This window comes from Linepithema humile, chromosome 8, assembly GCF_040581485.1.
Source record: "Linepithema humile isolate Giens D197 chromosome 8, Lhum_UNIL_v1.0, whole genome shotgun sequence".
In the NCBI taxonomy this organism is placed as follows: Eukaryota; Metazoa; Arthropoda; class Insecta; order Hymenoptera; family Formicidae; genus Linepithema; species Linepithema humile.
In genome coordinates this window covers 4,862,673-4,875,976 of record NC_090135.1, presented here as the reverse complement: position 1 = coordinate 4,875,976, position 13,304 = coordinate 4,862,673, and the positions used below count along the sequence as shown (strand labels likewise).

The following is a 13,304-nucleotide window of genomic DNA, read 5'->3' as shown; positions in this document are numbered from 1 at the left end:
GTATTTCTTTTTTCATATAAAAGCTATTAAAATCTTATCAAGAATTCCCACAATCTTGATACAATTAAAAATGTTTTATTAGGCATGTTTAAAATGTAACATAAGATCATGACAGGAAATTGCAGGTTTTTTTTATGCACACCAATAATAAGTTTCTTGGATATTGGTTTGTGATGTGATTACAATATATATATATAAACTTTAAAAACCAGACTACAACACGAATATCGGATTATAAAACATGAGATTTGATATTAAAAAGTGACAAACTTTGACAAAATTTACCACCGGTAAATCTGTTTCAAGCAACACAGAGATTGGAGAATTATTAAAAATTAAAACGTCGCGTAATATAAGCAATACTTGAAAAATGTTATTAAACATTAATCTTCGTTTCTCTTGCCAATTACACTCTCTCTCTATATATATATTTTTTTTATCGAATCTGTAATTTAAATTAGCTAAACATTAAAACGATAGAAAAAAAAAAATTATCTAGGAATGTCAAAAGCTGCCTATCCTGCCGTACTTATTTTAACATGTTAAGAAAATCGTGTTTCTAAATGTAAAATAATGTCAGTTCTGTCACTAGCGCTGCTTAGTCTTGGCATGCATTCGTATATGTTTCAGTTTTTTGTCTCTAGAATCATACCGATATACACCTTCAAAATGATTCGATACCATTTTGAAAAGGAAAATTCAAATTTACAGTTTTAAATATATTTCCTAAACGGTAAACTGAAATAGTAAAAAATAATCCATTATATCTTTAATTTACTTAAAAAAAATGTCTAAGGCTAATATATATTTATATATAATATAATAAATCTCATTATTTATAAATTTCTAAAAATCGTAAAGTTATATATACAATAATTATATTATTCATTATTTACTTGACAAAGTATCGATAGAAACTTATGTACAATGGTTTACCTATTGACCACTTCCTGAACTGTTTTGGGGCAATTTTGCTGTCGATTGGCTCAATTGAGCCAGGGTTTCCGGAGTTGCGTGTGCTTTTAATAATGAATTTTCTGCTTCCAATTGATTGATACGGTCCATAAGCTCGGCTATTTTTTCTTTCAGTACTTCGACTTCCTCCCTCACCGCGAACATTAAGTGACTTTTGACCAGATCCTAGAAAATATACCACAATGCATTCCGCTCATTATCGCTCATCAAGTTAACAAGCGGTAAACGGCTTTATTATACAGTTATATTCCTCTTACCATAGCCTGCTCAATCTTGTTATCAATCGCCACAGCGCTAGTCCCCGACATACTGCGATAAAGATTTATTCATATTAATTCATTGAAAAACGATATGTGTACGAAGAGTTTCGAGAGAGTATCGTTACAACTTATAAATAGCAATTATCAATCACTCGTAGGTTCGCGAGATTAATCCGCTTTGCAAGGTGATGAAATTGACCGTACCTTTCATTATCCTCGAGGGTACGATGCTCGTCGCTTCCCTGCGTAACTTCAGCCAATGATGACTCGAGAAGGGTCGCGTCGGCCGACTGAACAGTAGTGGCGTTAGCAACGATGCCAGAGATGGATTCCTGCTCCGGATCAGACTGATGAAATGCGATGTTCCCCTGCTGCAGCCCGCCCACGACGTTCTGACAACCGGCCGCAACTTGCGCAATCTGCACCGGTGCGGTGCTGTTGGACGTCTGCGGTTGCAGTTGCTGCTGCGTCGAGGGCGCAATCACTTGCGACTGCACCGGCGCTCCAGACGGATGTATCGTCGACGAGGTCGGCTGCGGCGCCCCCGCCGTCTGAGGAACCTTATGGATACTCTGCATGCCCTGCATCCCCTGTATGGCAGTTAGTGGCTCGGAAATTTGGGTCATCTGCGGTTTCTGCGTCTGCAATGCGGGCTGCTGACAGGAGGCTGCGTCCGACTGATGCTGCGTGACGAGAATGTTGGGCGCCTGGGACGTCGGGGCTGACGTTTGCTGCACCGTAGGCGGACAGACATTCTGGACCGGCAGGGATTGATTCTGCGTGCTCACCGTTACGTACGTCTCCTCCTTGGAATGAGGGATGTTGGGCTGAGGCGTCACTGTGCTATTGCTAGTCTGTGTTATGATAGGAATAGAACCCTGAGGCATGCTCTGCGGTTGACCCAAGTTGTTGGGATGAGTGCTTTGCAGATTGGAGGGCAACGTGGCTCCCTGGCCTCCTTGCGTCGGCTGCTGCTGCTGCTGCTGCTGCTGCTGCTGTTGCTGCTGCTGCTGCTGAGTGGCTATCGGCTGAGTCTGGGATTGAAAGTATTGCGGGATTTGCTGTGCAGACGGCTGCACCTTGGCCTGAGTTTGAACTTGCGTAGGATTATGCTGTACATTGGGAGGTATTGAGTTGTTTACCGCATAATTTGCACTCTGCACCGATTGCGCAGGGTTGCTCGACACAGCGATCGACGAGTGCACCGTTTCCGGATGAGACGACACTGGCCCGTTAGCGTCGATATTAATTCCTATATCATCAGTCACTACGGATTGCTTGGCAGCTTCCGGTACAACGATACCGCTGTCGGTCACTCCGTAAGATATGCACACCTCGTTCGGATCGGACACTTTGGGAGTACTAATCGCCGTCGGTTGATTGACAGACGTGTGGTCCAGGTAATCCATGCAAGTCCATCGTCCTCTCTTGAAGGGCTCTGTACTTTCAATCTTAACCACTTTGAATCTCTCGTTCCTACCGTGAGAGTGAACCTCCCGCAAATCGGCGTCTTGCTTGACATTACTCGACAGTAAATTGATTATGTTGTTGTCGGTAACGGATGTAATGTCCAGAGTATTGATATTGCTATCGTTAACTGAATTATTAACATTGCCACCCTCGGAGGGTACAATGGCCAGACCGTATTGCGAGCTGGTGGGAATCACCGGAGCCGTGCTGAGGGCGGCGTTGCTCGTGTTGAAGAACACGTCCTCCTTGGAGAATGTGTCCTCGGAGTAGCTGGGCGTCTCGATGTCGATGTCGGTGATGCGCGAGTGCTCCACAGAATTGTCCTCCGTGTGCGACTCGTCCAGGTCATCGTTGGAATCCTCGCCAGCGTCATTGCTCATGCGGCAGCCTACGGTGACGCTGGTGATCTGGAAGGACGATGTTTTCTTCCGGTTGCACTGGTTGCTGCCGGCCGTCTGCACGTTGCTAGGCGTGATCAGGGTGACCGGATGGTGCAGCTTATCTATCTCCCCCAGACGGATCGTCTCCGTGGTCGTACGGTGTACTGGATTCGATATTTTCCTACTACCATCCGACAGCTTGTGCGATTTTCTGTGTACATTATCTGCCATTATTATGGGGACTTAACATTCGAGAGACACGATCGTTGCATCCGTCCTCTCGCATGTTAGACCCGACATCGTCGTGCACACGCTCGAGCCCACCGATCCCCAGGTTCCTCTCTCTCACTCTCTTCCTCTCGATCCACCGTGAATCCTGGTGCGGGATGAGGCTCACCCTGGCCCTCGTTGACGATCCCGCAACTCAACGCGACCGATCGTGATCGCCTGCACCGCCGCGCGCTCTCACTCCTACGGAAAATACGGGGTAAGGACTCAAAAGCATATTCCGAGCTCTGTCGAATGTTGACAGTTCACCGTTGCATCGAATTTCACGGGCGCAGGAGTACGCTCGCTCGACTCCGTCGTCCGTTTTGCTCGCACTCGCGAAACAGCGAGCCTCGCTCTCTCCTTCTTTCGTTCTTGCTCTTTCTTTCTTTCGCCGCTGTCCGCCTGCCCGTCGTCCGCCGACAACGATCACACGCTACGTCGTCACGTTGCTCTCCTACTCTCGCCCTATCCTCGCTTCTGCGCTAATAATCACGCCTCATTTAATCTCATTCGTATCAAATTGCTATCTTGAAACGCAAGGTCCATTATCCATATCCTTTTTATACACTGTATAATAAGTGGGCAGTTTAAAAATGGCTGCCGATTCATTCGCGCAATTGCCACGAATTGTAACTAGACCGTCCGCCACATGACACGATCCGCAGCTGTATGAACGAATGCCATCTTCATTGATACACTTGGCTGCACGGCGCACTTTCAACTGACGTATGCTCATTACCTTTGCTCGGAGCAAGCATCGCCATGTGGCTCCTGCGCGCAGCGTGCGATAGGCATGCCGCGTGGCAAGAAGTAATGCGACCAATCATGTACCACTATTTGCAAATAAACAAGGCTGATTGGTTGTCGTGTAAGACAATTCTAGGGAGTGACGACGACACTTTTATCTCTAGATCTTTATTACTAGATAGCGTCTGCTGAGTAGGATTTATCGCTTCCGCTAGAGAGCGTATGCTATTTATCAGCCGCCATGTTGGACGAACGTGACAAAATATTCAGATTCCGCGCTACGCGCCACGCGCTGATTTAACTGAATTTGACGTGTCTACTGTATGCATCGATTGATATAAATTCGCGCTGATCTAGGAACACGAAATATAAGCTGTAACAAAAAATAACTGCTGAATAATTTTCGCGCATATATGACTCCGAGACTCGACTGTACCTGAAAAATTGTCAGAAAAGCAATGTTTAGCACAGCAAGAAGTTGTTTCAAACAAGCCGCAAGAACTAGAAAGTTACATTTAGACAATCAAAAATCCATTCCTAGGAAGCCTGAACCTGAACTCAAAACCTTACCAAGTTAGAAAATGAATTTATGCGTAAATTACGCACACTGCGTGCAATTCTGATGCTTACATTAAATAACAATAATGTTTACAGTTTTCCAATACCCTACAAGTCAAAAGGATGATCACAGGGTATACGTATGGGGGCTTGCATCGCACGGTGCTCTTGGAGAACCGAAAGTATTAAAAAAAGATATCTTGTGTCTCGCAAAGCCGAAAAGGTTATCTTTTGCCGAACAGCATAAAGTGGTAGACATTGCTTGTGGCTACGGTTTTACAGCGTACGCTGTAAATTCTCCGGATCACAACGTTGTCTATGGGACTGGAATAAACACAGACTCACAACTTGGTAATTAAAAACCGGTTTAATTGGATTAAAATTATTCAGCAAAATTTCCACCTTATTGAAAACAAGTTTTGATATAGAGAATCTTATTACAATTTATTTTTATGTTGCAGGCTACAATGTAATTGATAAAAAATTTCCTGACAATCTGGTGCTTACTCCGAGACCAATAAATTTACCGCTGCAAAATACTTTGACAAAAGTCACAGACATGGCTGCTGGAAGAGCACATTTATTAATATTAACAACAGAGGGTTTATTTACATTAGGTAATAACGCATATGGCCAGTGCGGTAGACCAATTATATTGAATGAAAATTATGAGAAGAGCATGGCTGTTCATCATATACCCGACGTTAAAGGAAACAAAATTATTGCAGTGACAGCTGGTCAAGATCATAGGTATGAAATTTTAATCTAATGCTAATTACACATTCACAAAATTTTCCCAATTTTCTCACTAACTGTTATATAATAGCATACTCTTAACCGAGACAGGTGAAGTCTATACATTTGGCTGGGGTGCTGATGGACAAACAGGCCTTGCACATTATCGAAATGAACATCGGCCAAGCTTGGTCAAAGGTGATCTGGCAGGGCAGCATATAACCAAAGTTGCCTGTGTCGCTGATTGCGTATTAGCTCTTAGTGGTACGCAAGAACTTGCTTTTGCTGAATTACATATAATAACTAGATATAAATCACCAAAATCTAAAATCTGAAAAATATTTCTGTTGTAGATAAAGGAAAAGTTTATGGTTGGGGTAATTCAGAATATGGACAGCTACCAGCCAAAGACGACAATTATCAAGTGAATATTGCTACAGAATTAAACATGGATCAAAAAATGGGACATATTACAGACATTGCAGCGGGTGGATGCTTTTGCATGGTCTTAAACAGTGCGTATTAATATATAATTTATCAATTTTGTTTTAATAATTTACGTTTTTTTTGCTTTGTATGAAAAATGTATTATATTAATTTCTGTTTTATAATTAATATATGTAGCTAATATGCTGTATATGTGTTATAGATGCTGGTGATGTCTATGTGTGGGGATATGGCATACTCGGTCTTGGACCTGAAGTGCGGAAAGTATCAAAACCAACCATGATTCCTCCTACATTGTTTGGCCGCAATGTGTATAATCGTGATATCAAGGTAATTTAATCTAATTAAATTAATTTAAATGCGTTAAAAAATCAGAAAGCTTTTATATTTTGATAAAAAAAATCTGTCTTTTATATGTAGGTAACAAAGATATATTGTGGGATTAGTCAACTAGCAGCACTAACCAACCAAGGAGATTTGTATATGTGGGGTGGCAATAAATTTGGATCCTTAGGATTAGGACACAAAGAAAATCAATTTTTTCCTTTGAGGGTAAATTGATTATTATTTTATAAATATAATATATTACATATATAAGATTGAAGTAATAGGACATGAATGAGTAATGTGAAGGTTCTGCTTAATAGTTTTGGCTATTTTCTCTCAATAGGTTGCAGTAGGAGCTCAAGTGAAAAAGATTGCATGTGGAGTGGATCATACAGTGACTCTCTGTAAACCTTTTATTTAAAGATACAACACCTGTTGCTTATGTTAAACCAATTTATTGATGCAAGCAAATTTTATATACGTTCTTATGTTAATATTTCTAGCATTATTTATATATATAAAAATAAAGAATGATTACAAAATATTTGTAAAAATATTGTTGGCTTATTGCAGAAATGCAGTACTAAATATGTGTAATATGTACAACCTATTCCTAATTCTAATTTGATTAAATACCGAAACATTTAATAACTTTAAATTTGTTCATTAAAACGGTCACGTTAGATAACGTTTTTGTATCGTGCATTACAAAAACGTGTAAATCACGCTTATGATTAAAACAACAATGTTCAACATGCTTATACTTGCGCTACTTACACATTCCAAATTCTCATAGGAAACAGTGTATTTTATCATATGGGGGAATCTGCACACATTTATATCTAAAAATATGAATATATTAAAAACACTGTAGAAAGGGAAGGACTAATTCTAATTTGATTAAATATCGAAACATTTAATAACTTTAAATTTGTTCATTAAAACGTTCACTTAGATAATCAAATTTCTATTAAATAGCATCTATTTTGCACAAAAATATTTATCTTTAAAGATAAATTTTTATAACTGTTGCAAAAAATTAATTCGAATTAAAATTATTATACAATTGTACCTGTGCTTACCTGTACATTGATAATTAGTAACTGATGAATTGGCAGTTATTGACATGTAAAATGATTGGCAAAGGTGTATCAAGCCAACATCGTCACAGGAAAACGAAACGGTATGCATATTACTGTTTATCGAAGCGCACGATACACTTGCATCTTCAGTCGAATTAATCTTGATGGGATTTCGTGACGTGCATACTTTCAACTCACCCCAACCAGACCCTTCAATCTAAAATAAATTTGTTCATAACACATATTCTCAAAATAATACTTTGAATTATGATTCTGCATAAAGAAAATTTTACCTTTATTACAGAAGTATGACTGCTATCGCTAGAGAAGAAATAATTAGGGTGTAATTTGTAAAAAACAGTAGTAGCTGGCTCAATATAATCGATAAACGAATTGGAGGATCCAGTAACAGAATAATCGGCTCCACATTGCGTATTGATTAAGCGCTGTGGAACTGCAATGACACAGTGAAAATTATACTCTCTTTCAGAATAAAAAAATATCAAGAATTATATTTTATACTTACCCTCTTTGATTCTCGAAATCAAACCAACAAGTGACGATGAAGGTCTTTGTGGACTCACAGAATTGATGGAAAATAAGTCATTCACTGGATCGTTTACAAGATCTGCCCATCTCTCTTTCGATTCGTATGCCAATATAAGTAATGTGGCATCTGTAATACGATTAATCATATAATTTTTTTTAAACGTCAAACTTTTAAATATGAAATTTCTTTTACGAAATGAGTGCCCAGTAAGAAGGTGTTGAGGTATGTGTGTCTTTTGATTTATTCTTTTTCTTAGAGTTTAAACTTGAATTATTCTCCATTTTATTTCTAATTCTAACAAGATTGACGCCTATGGTTGTGTTATTATTCAATTGTAACTGACAAATATATAGGAAGAAATTTTACGATTGCTGAGAAACAAATAACGTTTTTGATGATAGAGGTATGTATGTTTATACGCGTATAGCCGTTTGACTTTTGTAACATCCATATATTTTCACAGTAGCATCTGATAAAGAACATCCTCGTTTCATTTTTACCGATAGATTGATAAATTGCAAGCGTAATTATTAAAAAACCAGACGATTTAGTTCATATAATTCAAATGCGTTTTATGTTATCTCGATGTTATTAATTGTACAGTGAGAAAGGCTAAATACAATGGCTGAAACGTCTGTACATTTGTATTAAATAAATAATCGAACACGTCAAACTAGCTCCGGCTTTACGAGCTTATTTATTAAAGTTTTTGATCATATAATTTGATTGTATCCGTGTGATTTGTAATTTGGAAAACTATATAGAATATTGTTAGAGTAGGATCAATTATAATTTTATCTTACATACGTAATTTCTATAAGAGGCAAATATCGAAATCGAAATTTTACCTGGAACTTGCTCTTGCATCGTCTTTATCTCTTCAATACAATACTTCTTATCGGCACTATTAAGAGATGATGTGTATGGAATAATTAAGACTATATCGGACTTTGCATGCCCAAAATCGTGGCGTTCATTCTCCAATTTTTTCGTCTGTAGAGCGCGTAATTTCTCAAGTGATTTAGGAAGATTGAAACCAGTACCTGAAGAAAGAAAGTAACTTTTTACTTTCATATCAATTCATAGCAAAATACAATTATTTGGCACATGTTAGAAATATAATATACGTACCATTGCTATAACGTGTTGCATTGTAATAATAAAAATCTAAAATACTACTGGTGGTATTGATAATAATATTACCGTCAAGACCATTCATAATTGTGACCTGACTGTTGTACCGACTTATCTTCACACTTTCCAATAAATGTCTGTTGATAAAGAAATAAAAAAATATTTTTGTTATATTAGAATTATGTGCTTGATCAAGGCAATTTATTATATTTGCATGTAAATTATAATTACGCAAGAATTGGTTGTATCCAATCGAAAGGCCATGTTGTGTCGAGAATAATTGTGAGATCAACAGCGAATTGAACATTATCAATGAAATTTGTCGTGTCTGTGTCGTGACATGATAAATCCTTATTCATTGAAGATGCTAAAAGTTATAGGTTAATTTATATTGCGCGCTCATTATAGAAAAATATTTACTTTTGCAAAATGTGTTAAATACTCACAGACATACCCAGATAGCTCATTCGCCGCTTCTACTGCAAATTTTTCTATTACCTTGTCGTGTATTGTAGCTGTATGCAAATGATCCCGTAAGACTAAGGAAGCAGTATACGCCTACACAAGTACAAATTTGAATCAAAATTTGAGTGGCTTTTAAAACTCTTAAAGCTATTTATGTTGCGTTTGTGATATTTTTATATTAATTCTTTTTGAACACGGAAGCTTTCTAACAAAATACACCTTGTTTTTTAAAAGTTCTGAGAGTCACTGAATTCGATTGTGGCTTAGCATTCCAAAATTCAAAATAGCAAGTTTAATATAGCGGACTAAACTTTGAAAAATTAATTCAATTATCATAAAACTCGGTTTTAGGTAGTTTTTGGAATCATTGAATTCAAATATTATATAAATTGCAAAATTTTAAGATTGCATTGAGCAATTCCAAAAATCGCTTAAAATTGAATTTCAAGATAACTCGACTATCTTTTAAAAATTTGTTTTATTATATTAAATCCACCATTTTAAAATAAATTTAAAAATTCTGAGGTTTTATTTGAATTCAGCAACCTTAAGAACCCTCTAAAATCGAGTTTTAAGATAATCCGATTATTTTTGTTAAAATATTTGATCCGCCATATTAAATTCGTCATTTTGAATGTTGTATTTTTGATCCTAGATTTGAATAAAGTATTAACAAATACCTCTTTAAGGCGTTTCATGAATATCGAATGAGCAGTGTCAAAAATACAAAGAGGTGTCCTTTATAGTAGACGCCCGTCCGTAAAGAGTTAATTAGTAAATTTTATAATATTTTACATGAAATTACCTGCAAAGACATGGTTGAGTTAAAATCAGCAGTTTTGAATAATGTTCCTCGATTACATGCTCTTATTGAGGAATTAAGGAATCCGCGAGGACTGTAATACATATCCAAAATCTGCGATAGTTTTAAAGTGGATACTTTTGTGTATATAGATTCCACTTTGTTAGCAAGAATTAATCCGTCGAGATCTCCTCTGATTTCCGCCGTGGTGAACTGTAATTTGTAGTTGGAGTTTTCATTGGAGTTTTCATTGGAGTTCAAAAAATACCAACGAGGCAGAGCTGACGAATTCCAATTTCCATTCAAACCCACGCTGAGTTTCTCGTTTGTAGGCCCTTGCATTAAAACAACTTCGGCCAAATCGCCTATAAAAATATAAACTGTTTGCAGCAATTTTTCTCAATGTATTTAATAATCAACAATTAAGTAATAATTTGATTATTAAAATAACGTAATATATAAAAAGAGACAAGCACCGTGCTTTAATCAATTTAGTGTTAATTTTTGATTGAAATTTTTTCCTAAACCTGTGTGCAGAATATTAACATGAGAAGAATAAAATGAACGTGTCATTACCAGCCACAGTTGCAAGCCATTTGTTATCCACTAATTCTGATAGGTTTGCTCTCCTTTCTGGTGGTTCATTGGGGAATACATCTGCAAGTTTCACCATTTCGGGCTGCAATCCAGCAGCTATCCCAGCAATTACTGACCCGATAGAAACTGCACCCCAGCTGTAAGAATTGATCAAAACCCCATTATGTTGAAAATTCTATAATAAAATCAATACGAAAATTAATATAAAATCTATCTACTCGGTTTTAATAACTCCATTTTCTACAGGACACTTGCTTCTTGGCTTCGATGCGAGAACTCGAGCGATTTTCGGGTGGTTCGGCGGTAATTCCGGATACAACGCATTTGGATCAACCCCATCGTCGGTAATTCCATTCTTATGATTTGTGATAATGTCTCTGTATGTGCAACACGAGAATTTTTATAGTTATATTTATTACATTATTTTCGTGTAATTATTCTACCGTTCTTATATTAAACTTACATTTGTTCAGGTGTTAAGGTTTCTACATCACGATCGATATCAGAGTTCGCGTTAGTAGAATGATTGCGGCCTACACTTCTCGCACTTCTGTACGCATTATCGGCATATCTACATACCATGCTTTCGTCATGCCTTTCGTATACTTCGATACTGCTAGATAGCATAAAATGAAGAGTGCACTGCAAATAATACATTTACTACACATTAATTTCACAATTCTAGCTATTTCTTAAAATAAATATGTTAAAAGTTATCAGAATTCGACAAAAATTGTAAGATATAACATATTCTGTACGAATTTGTTAAGGTTTCTTTAAAAAATTTCAAATTTTCTCATTTTTAAAAAATTCTGATAGATTTTGACAAATTTTTATATATTCTACTTTGTTAATCTGTTCGTAAATTAAAGCAATAGAATATGTTAAAATTTATCAGAAATCTATTGGAATTTTTTATAAAATTTTTTAAGGAATTATAAGAATGTAGTAAATTCGTACAGAATATGTCATATCTTATAATTTTTCTCAACTTTTGACATATTTATTTTTACCAAGAGTGGAATATTAATTTTCGAAAATTCCAACTATTCCTTATGTTTGCGCTAAAATAGTAAAATACTTTCTACATATTAAGTTCTATTAAGCTGACCCTTTCAACATCAGTGATTATGTTGTAAGGAAGTTGGTTGACTTTCTGCGTTATAAATTGACGTATTTGCAAATATTTTTGACCCTGGTAACTCAGTCTGTAAGGCAATACACCGGATTGTTGTAAAACGGCTGGATTCTCTACTATCCCATCTTGGCGATACCTACGATTTCAAATAAAAGGTTAATTGCCGAATTCAGCAATTTTAAACTAGTATTTATTTGCAAACTTTTATTTGCAAATTTATTTGCAAATTTATTTGCAAAAAGATGGAGTTTGAACTATTCGAACTGTCTGAAACTGTCCGCACTCGATGCTCATTCTTTTTGGATTCGAATTGTTCGAACAGTTCAAACATAAAATTTTTTGTCTGATTAATAGTTTAAACTTTTACACGCGCGCGCGCGCGCGCGCGTGAATACACATCTTTTATGACACTGTTATTAAAAAAAAAAATTATACCTGTGTAAAATGGCAACAGTTACACTTCGTAAATCCATGTTTAAGCCATCTGTTACGTTTTCGATCTTTCGAATAATGGTGATTAATGTATGCAAAGTATGAGGTAATCTATTATCTTTTTCTAAAAGATATCTATTCTCGTAACATTCTTGAAGTGTCGGTTCGACATTTTGATATGCACTCTCTTGTGCGAAAACGCCTAAAATAAAACATTACATCACTATATTAATTTCTGTAGAATACTAAGAAGATATAAAAATGTTTCAAGTTTAATTATTATATAAAAGAAAAAATATAATACAGATAACACTTTACACAAGTATTCATAATTATCTTTTATAAACACATTATATTGTAAAATTAGTGTGCTACAAATTTTTGAAATAATATAAATTGCTTACCGAGATTGAATAAAATAATCCAGAAATATAATCTAATCATCTTCTGAACTGTTGGAAATGGAAGATATAGGTTTTCAAATTAATATTTCCATTAAAATTTTTTAGAAATATTTTGCAATAAAAAAATGTTGTGCAAATTTTTCTTAAACAAATAACTTACCCAGCACTTTTGCACTTTTGCAGTCTTTTTTATGAAAGAAAGACACGGTGTCCCTTCGGTTTCACGTAACGAGTAGTACACCACACCTTTTTAGAAGCATAGTCTCACCTACCATCACTATCAAGAGATAAGATACGTTGTGAGTAATCTACCCCTCCACTTGATTGCAGAGATGACCCTTAGAGAATACTTCGATTATTTCATAAATATTGCGGAATTAACTTTTTTAATTATAGCTTATAGGTAAAACTATTTCACACTGATCCATACGTATATATATACATTACCGCAAATAATGAAATATACATGTTAGAATTTTGTACATATAAATTAGAAAATTATAACGATATAATATTAAACCAGAGGTGAGA

At 36.2% G+C, this 13,304-nt stretch overlaps 3 protein-coding genes across 4 annotated transcripts; 1 reads left to right on the top strand and 2 right to left on the bottom strand.

Moving 5' to 3' along the window:
- Positions 1-59: 59 nt before the first annotated feature.
- On the bottom strand, positions 60-4,100 carry bun (bunched). 2 transcript variants are annotated; one of them, XM_067360609.1, is made up of 4 exons: positions 1,440-4,100; positions 1,233-1,284; positions 937-1,140; positions 60-738 (listed from the first exon to the last, which is right to left on the bottom strand). In XM_067360609.1, exons 1-3 carry the CDS (start codon positions 3,314-3,316, stop codon positions 937-939), a joined length of 2,133 nt encoding a protein of 710 aa, XP_067216710.1. In that variant the 5' UTR covers positions 3,317-4,100; the 3' UTR covers positions 60-738. The 2 variants fall into 2 exon arrangements, with proteins under 2 accessions (XP_067216710.1, XP_012215822.2); XM_012360399.2 differs by having other exon boundaries at positions 60-1,140; positions 1,440-3,556; positions 3,623-4,100.
- Positions 4,101-4,320: 220 nt separating this feature from the next.
- Positions 4,321-6,713, top strand: LOC105668159 (RCC1-like G exchanging factor-like protein). Its single transcript, XM_012360388.2, has 8 exons — positions 4,321-4,675; positions 4,757-5,011; positions 5,122-5,410; positions 5,487-5,659; positions 5,749-5,910; positions 6,045-6,172; positions 6,263-6,394; positions 6,513-6,713. The coding sequence occupies exons 1-8, from the start codon at positions 4,561-4,563 to the stop codon at positions 6,588-6,590; spliced, it is 1,332 nt and encodes a 443-aa protein (XP_012215811.1). The 5' UTR covers positions 4,321-4,560; the 3' UTR covers positions 6,591-6,713.
- On the bottom strand, positions 6,609-13,281 carry LOC105668157 (uncharacterized). The gene is made up of 16 exons (XM_012360384.2): positions 12,934-13,281; positions 12,774-12,821; positions 12,373-12,571; positions 11,911-12,073; positions 11,263-11,441; positions 11,018-11,176; positions 10,779-10,936; positions 10,206-10,567; positions 9,382-9,493; positions 9,167-9,302; positions 8,933-9,072; positions 8,650-8,844; positions 7,778-7,927; positions 7,545-7,705; positions 7,252-7,468; positions 6,609-7,011 (listed from the first exon to the last, which is right to left on the bottom strand). Exons 2-16 carry the CDS (start codon positions 12,811-12,813, stop codon positions 6,875-6,877), a joined length of 2,508 nt encoding a protein of 835 aa, XP_012215807.2. The 5' UTR covers positions 12,814-12,821; positions 12,934-13,281; the 3' UTR covers positions 6,609-6,874.
- Between the last annotated feature and the right edge of the window lie 23 nt (positions 13,282-13,304).

Bases quoted from the DNA above. Each gene is read 5' to 3' on its own strand.
- LOC105668157 (XM_012360384.2), bottom strand. From the start codon at position 12,813: ATGATTAGATTATATTTCTGGATTATTTTATTCAATCTCG. The intron at 12,572-12,773 runs GTAAGCAATTTA...GTTTTATTTTAG, and splicing joins GATTATTTTATTCAATCTCG to GCGTTTTCGCACAAGAGAGT. The intron at 9,303-9,381 runs GTGAGTATTTAA...TATAACTTTTAG, and splicing joins TGAGCTATCTGGGTATGTCT to CATCTTCAATGAATAAGGAT.
- LOC105668159 (XM_012360388.2), top strand. From the start codon at position 4,561: ATGTTTAGCACAGCAAGAAGTTGTTTCAAACAAGCCGCAAGAACTAGA. The intron at 6,173-6,262 runs GTAATTTAATCT...TTTTATATGTAG, and splicing joins TGTATAATCGTGATATCAAG to GTAACAAAGATATATTGTGG. The intron at 6,395-6,512 runs GTAAATTGATTA...TTCTCTCAATAG, and splicing joins ATCAATTTTTTCCTTTGAGG to GTTGCAGTAGGAGCTCAAGT.
- bun (XM_067360609.1), bottom strand. From the start codon at position 3,316: ATGGCAGATAATGTACACAGAAAATCGCACAAGCTGTCGGATGGTAGT. The intron at 1,285-1,439 runs GTACGGTCAATT...TCTTTATCGCAG, and splicing joins ACCCTCGAGGATAATGAAAG to TATGTCGGGGACTAGCGCTG. The intron at 1,141-1,232 runs GTAAGAGGAATA...TATATTTTCTAG, and splicing joins ACAAGATTGAGCAGGCTATG to GATCTGGTCAAAAGTCACTT.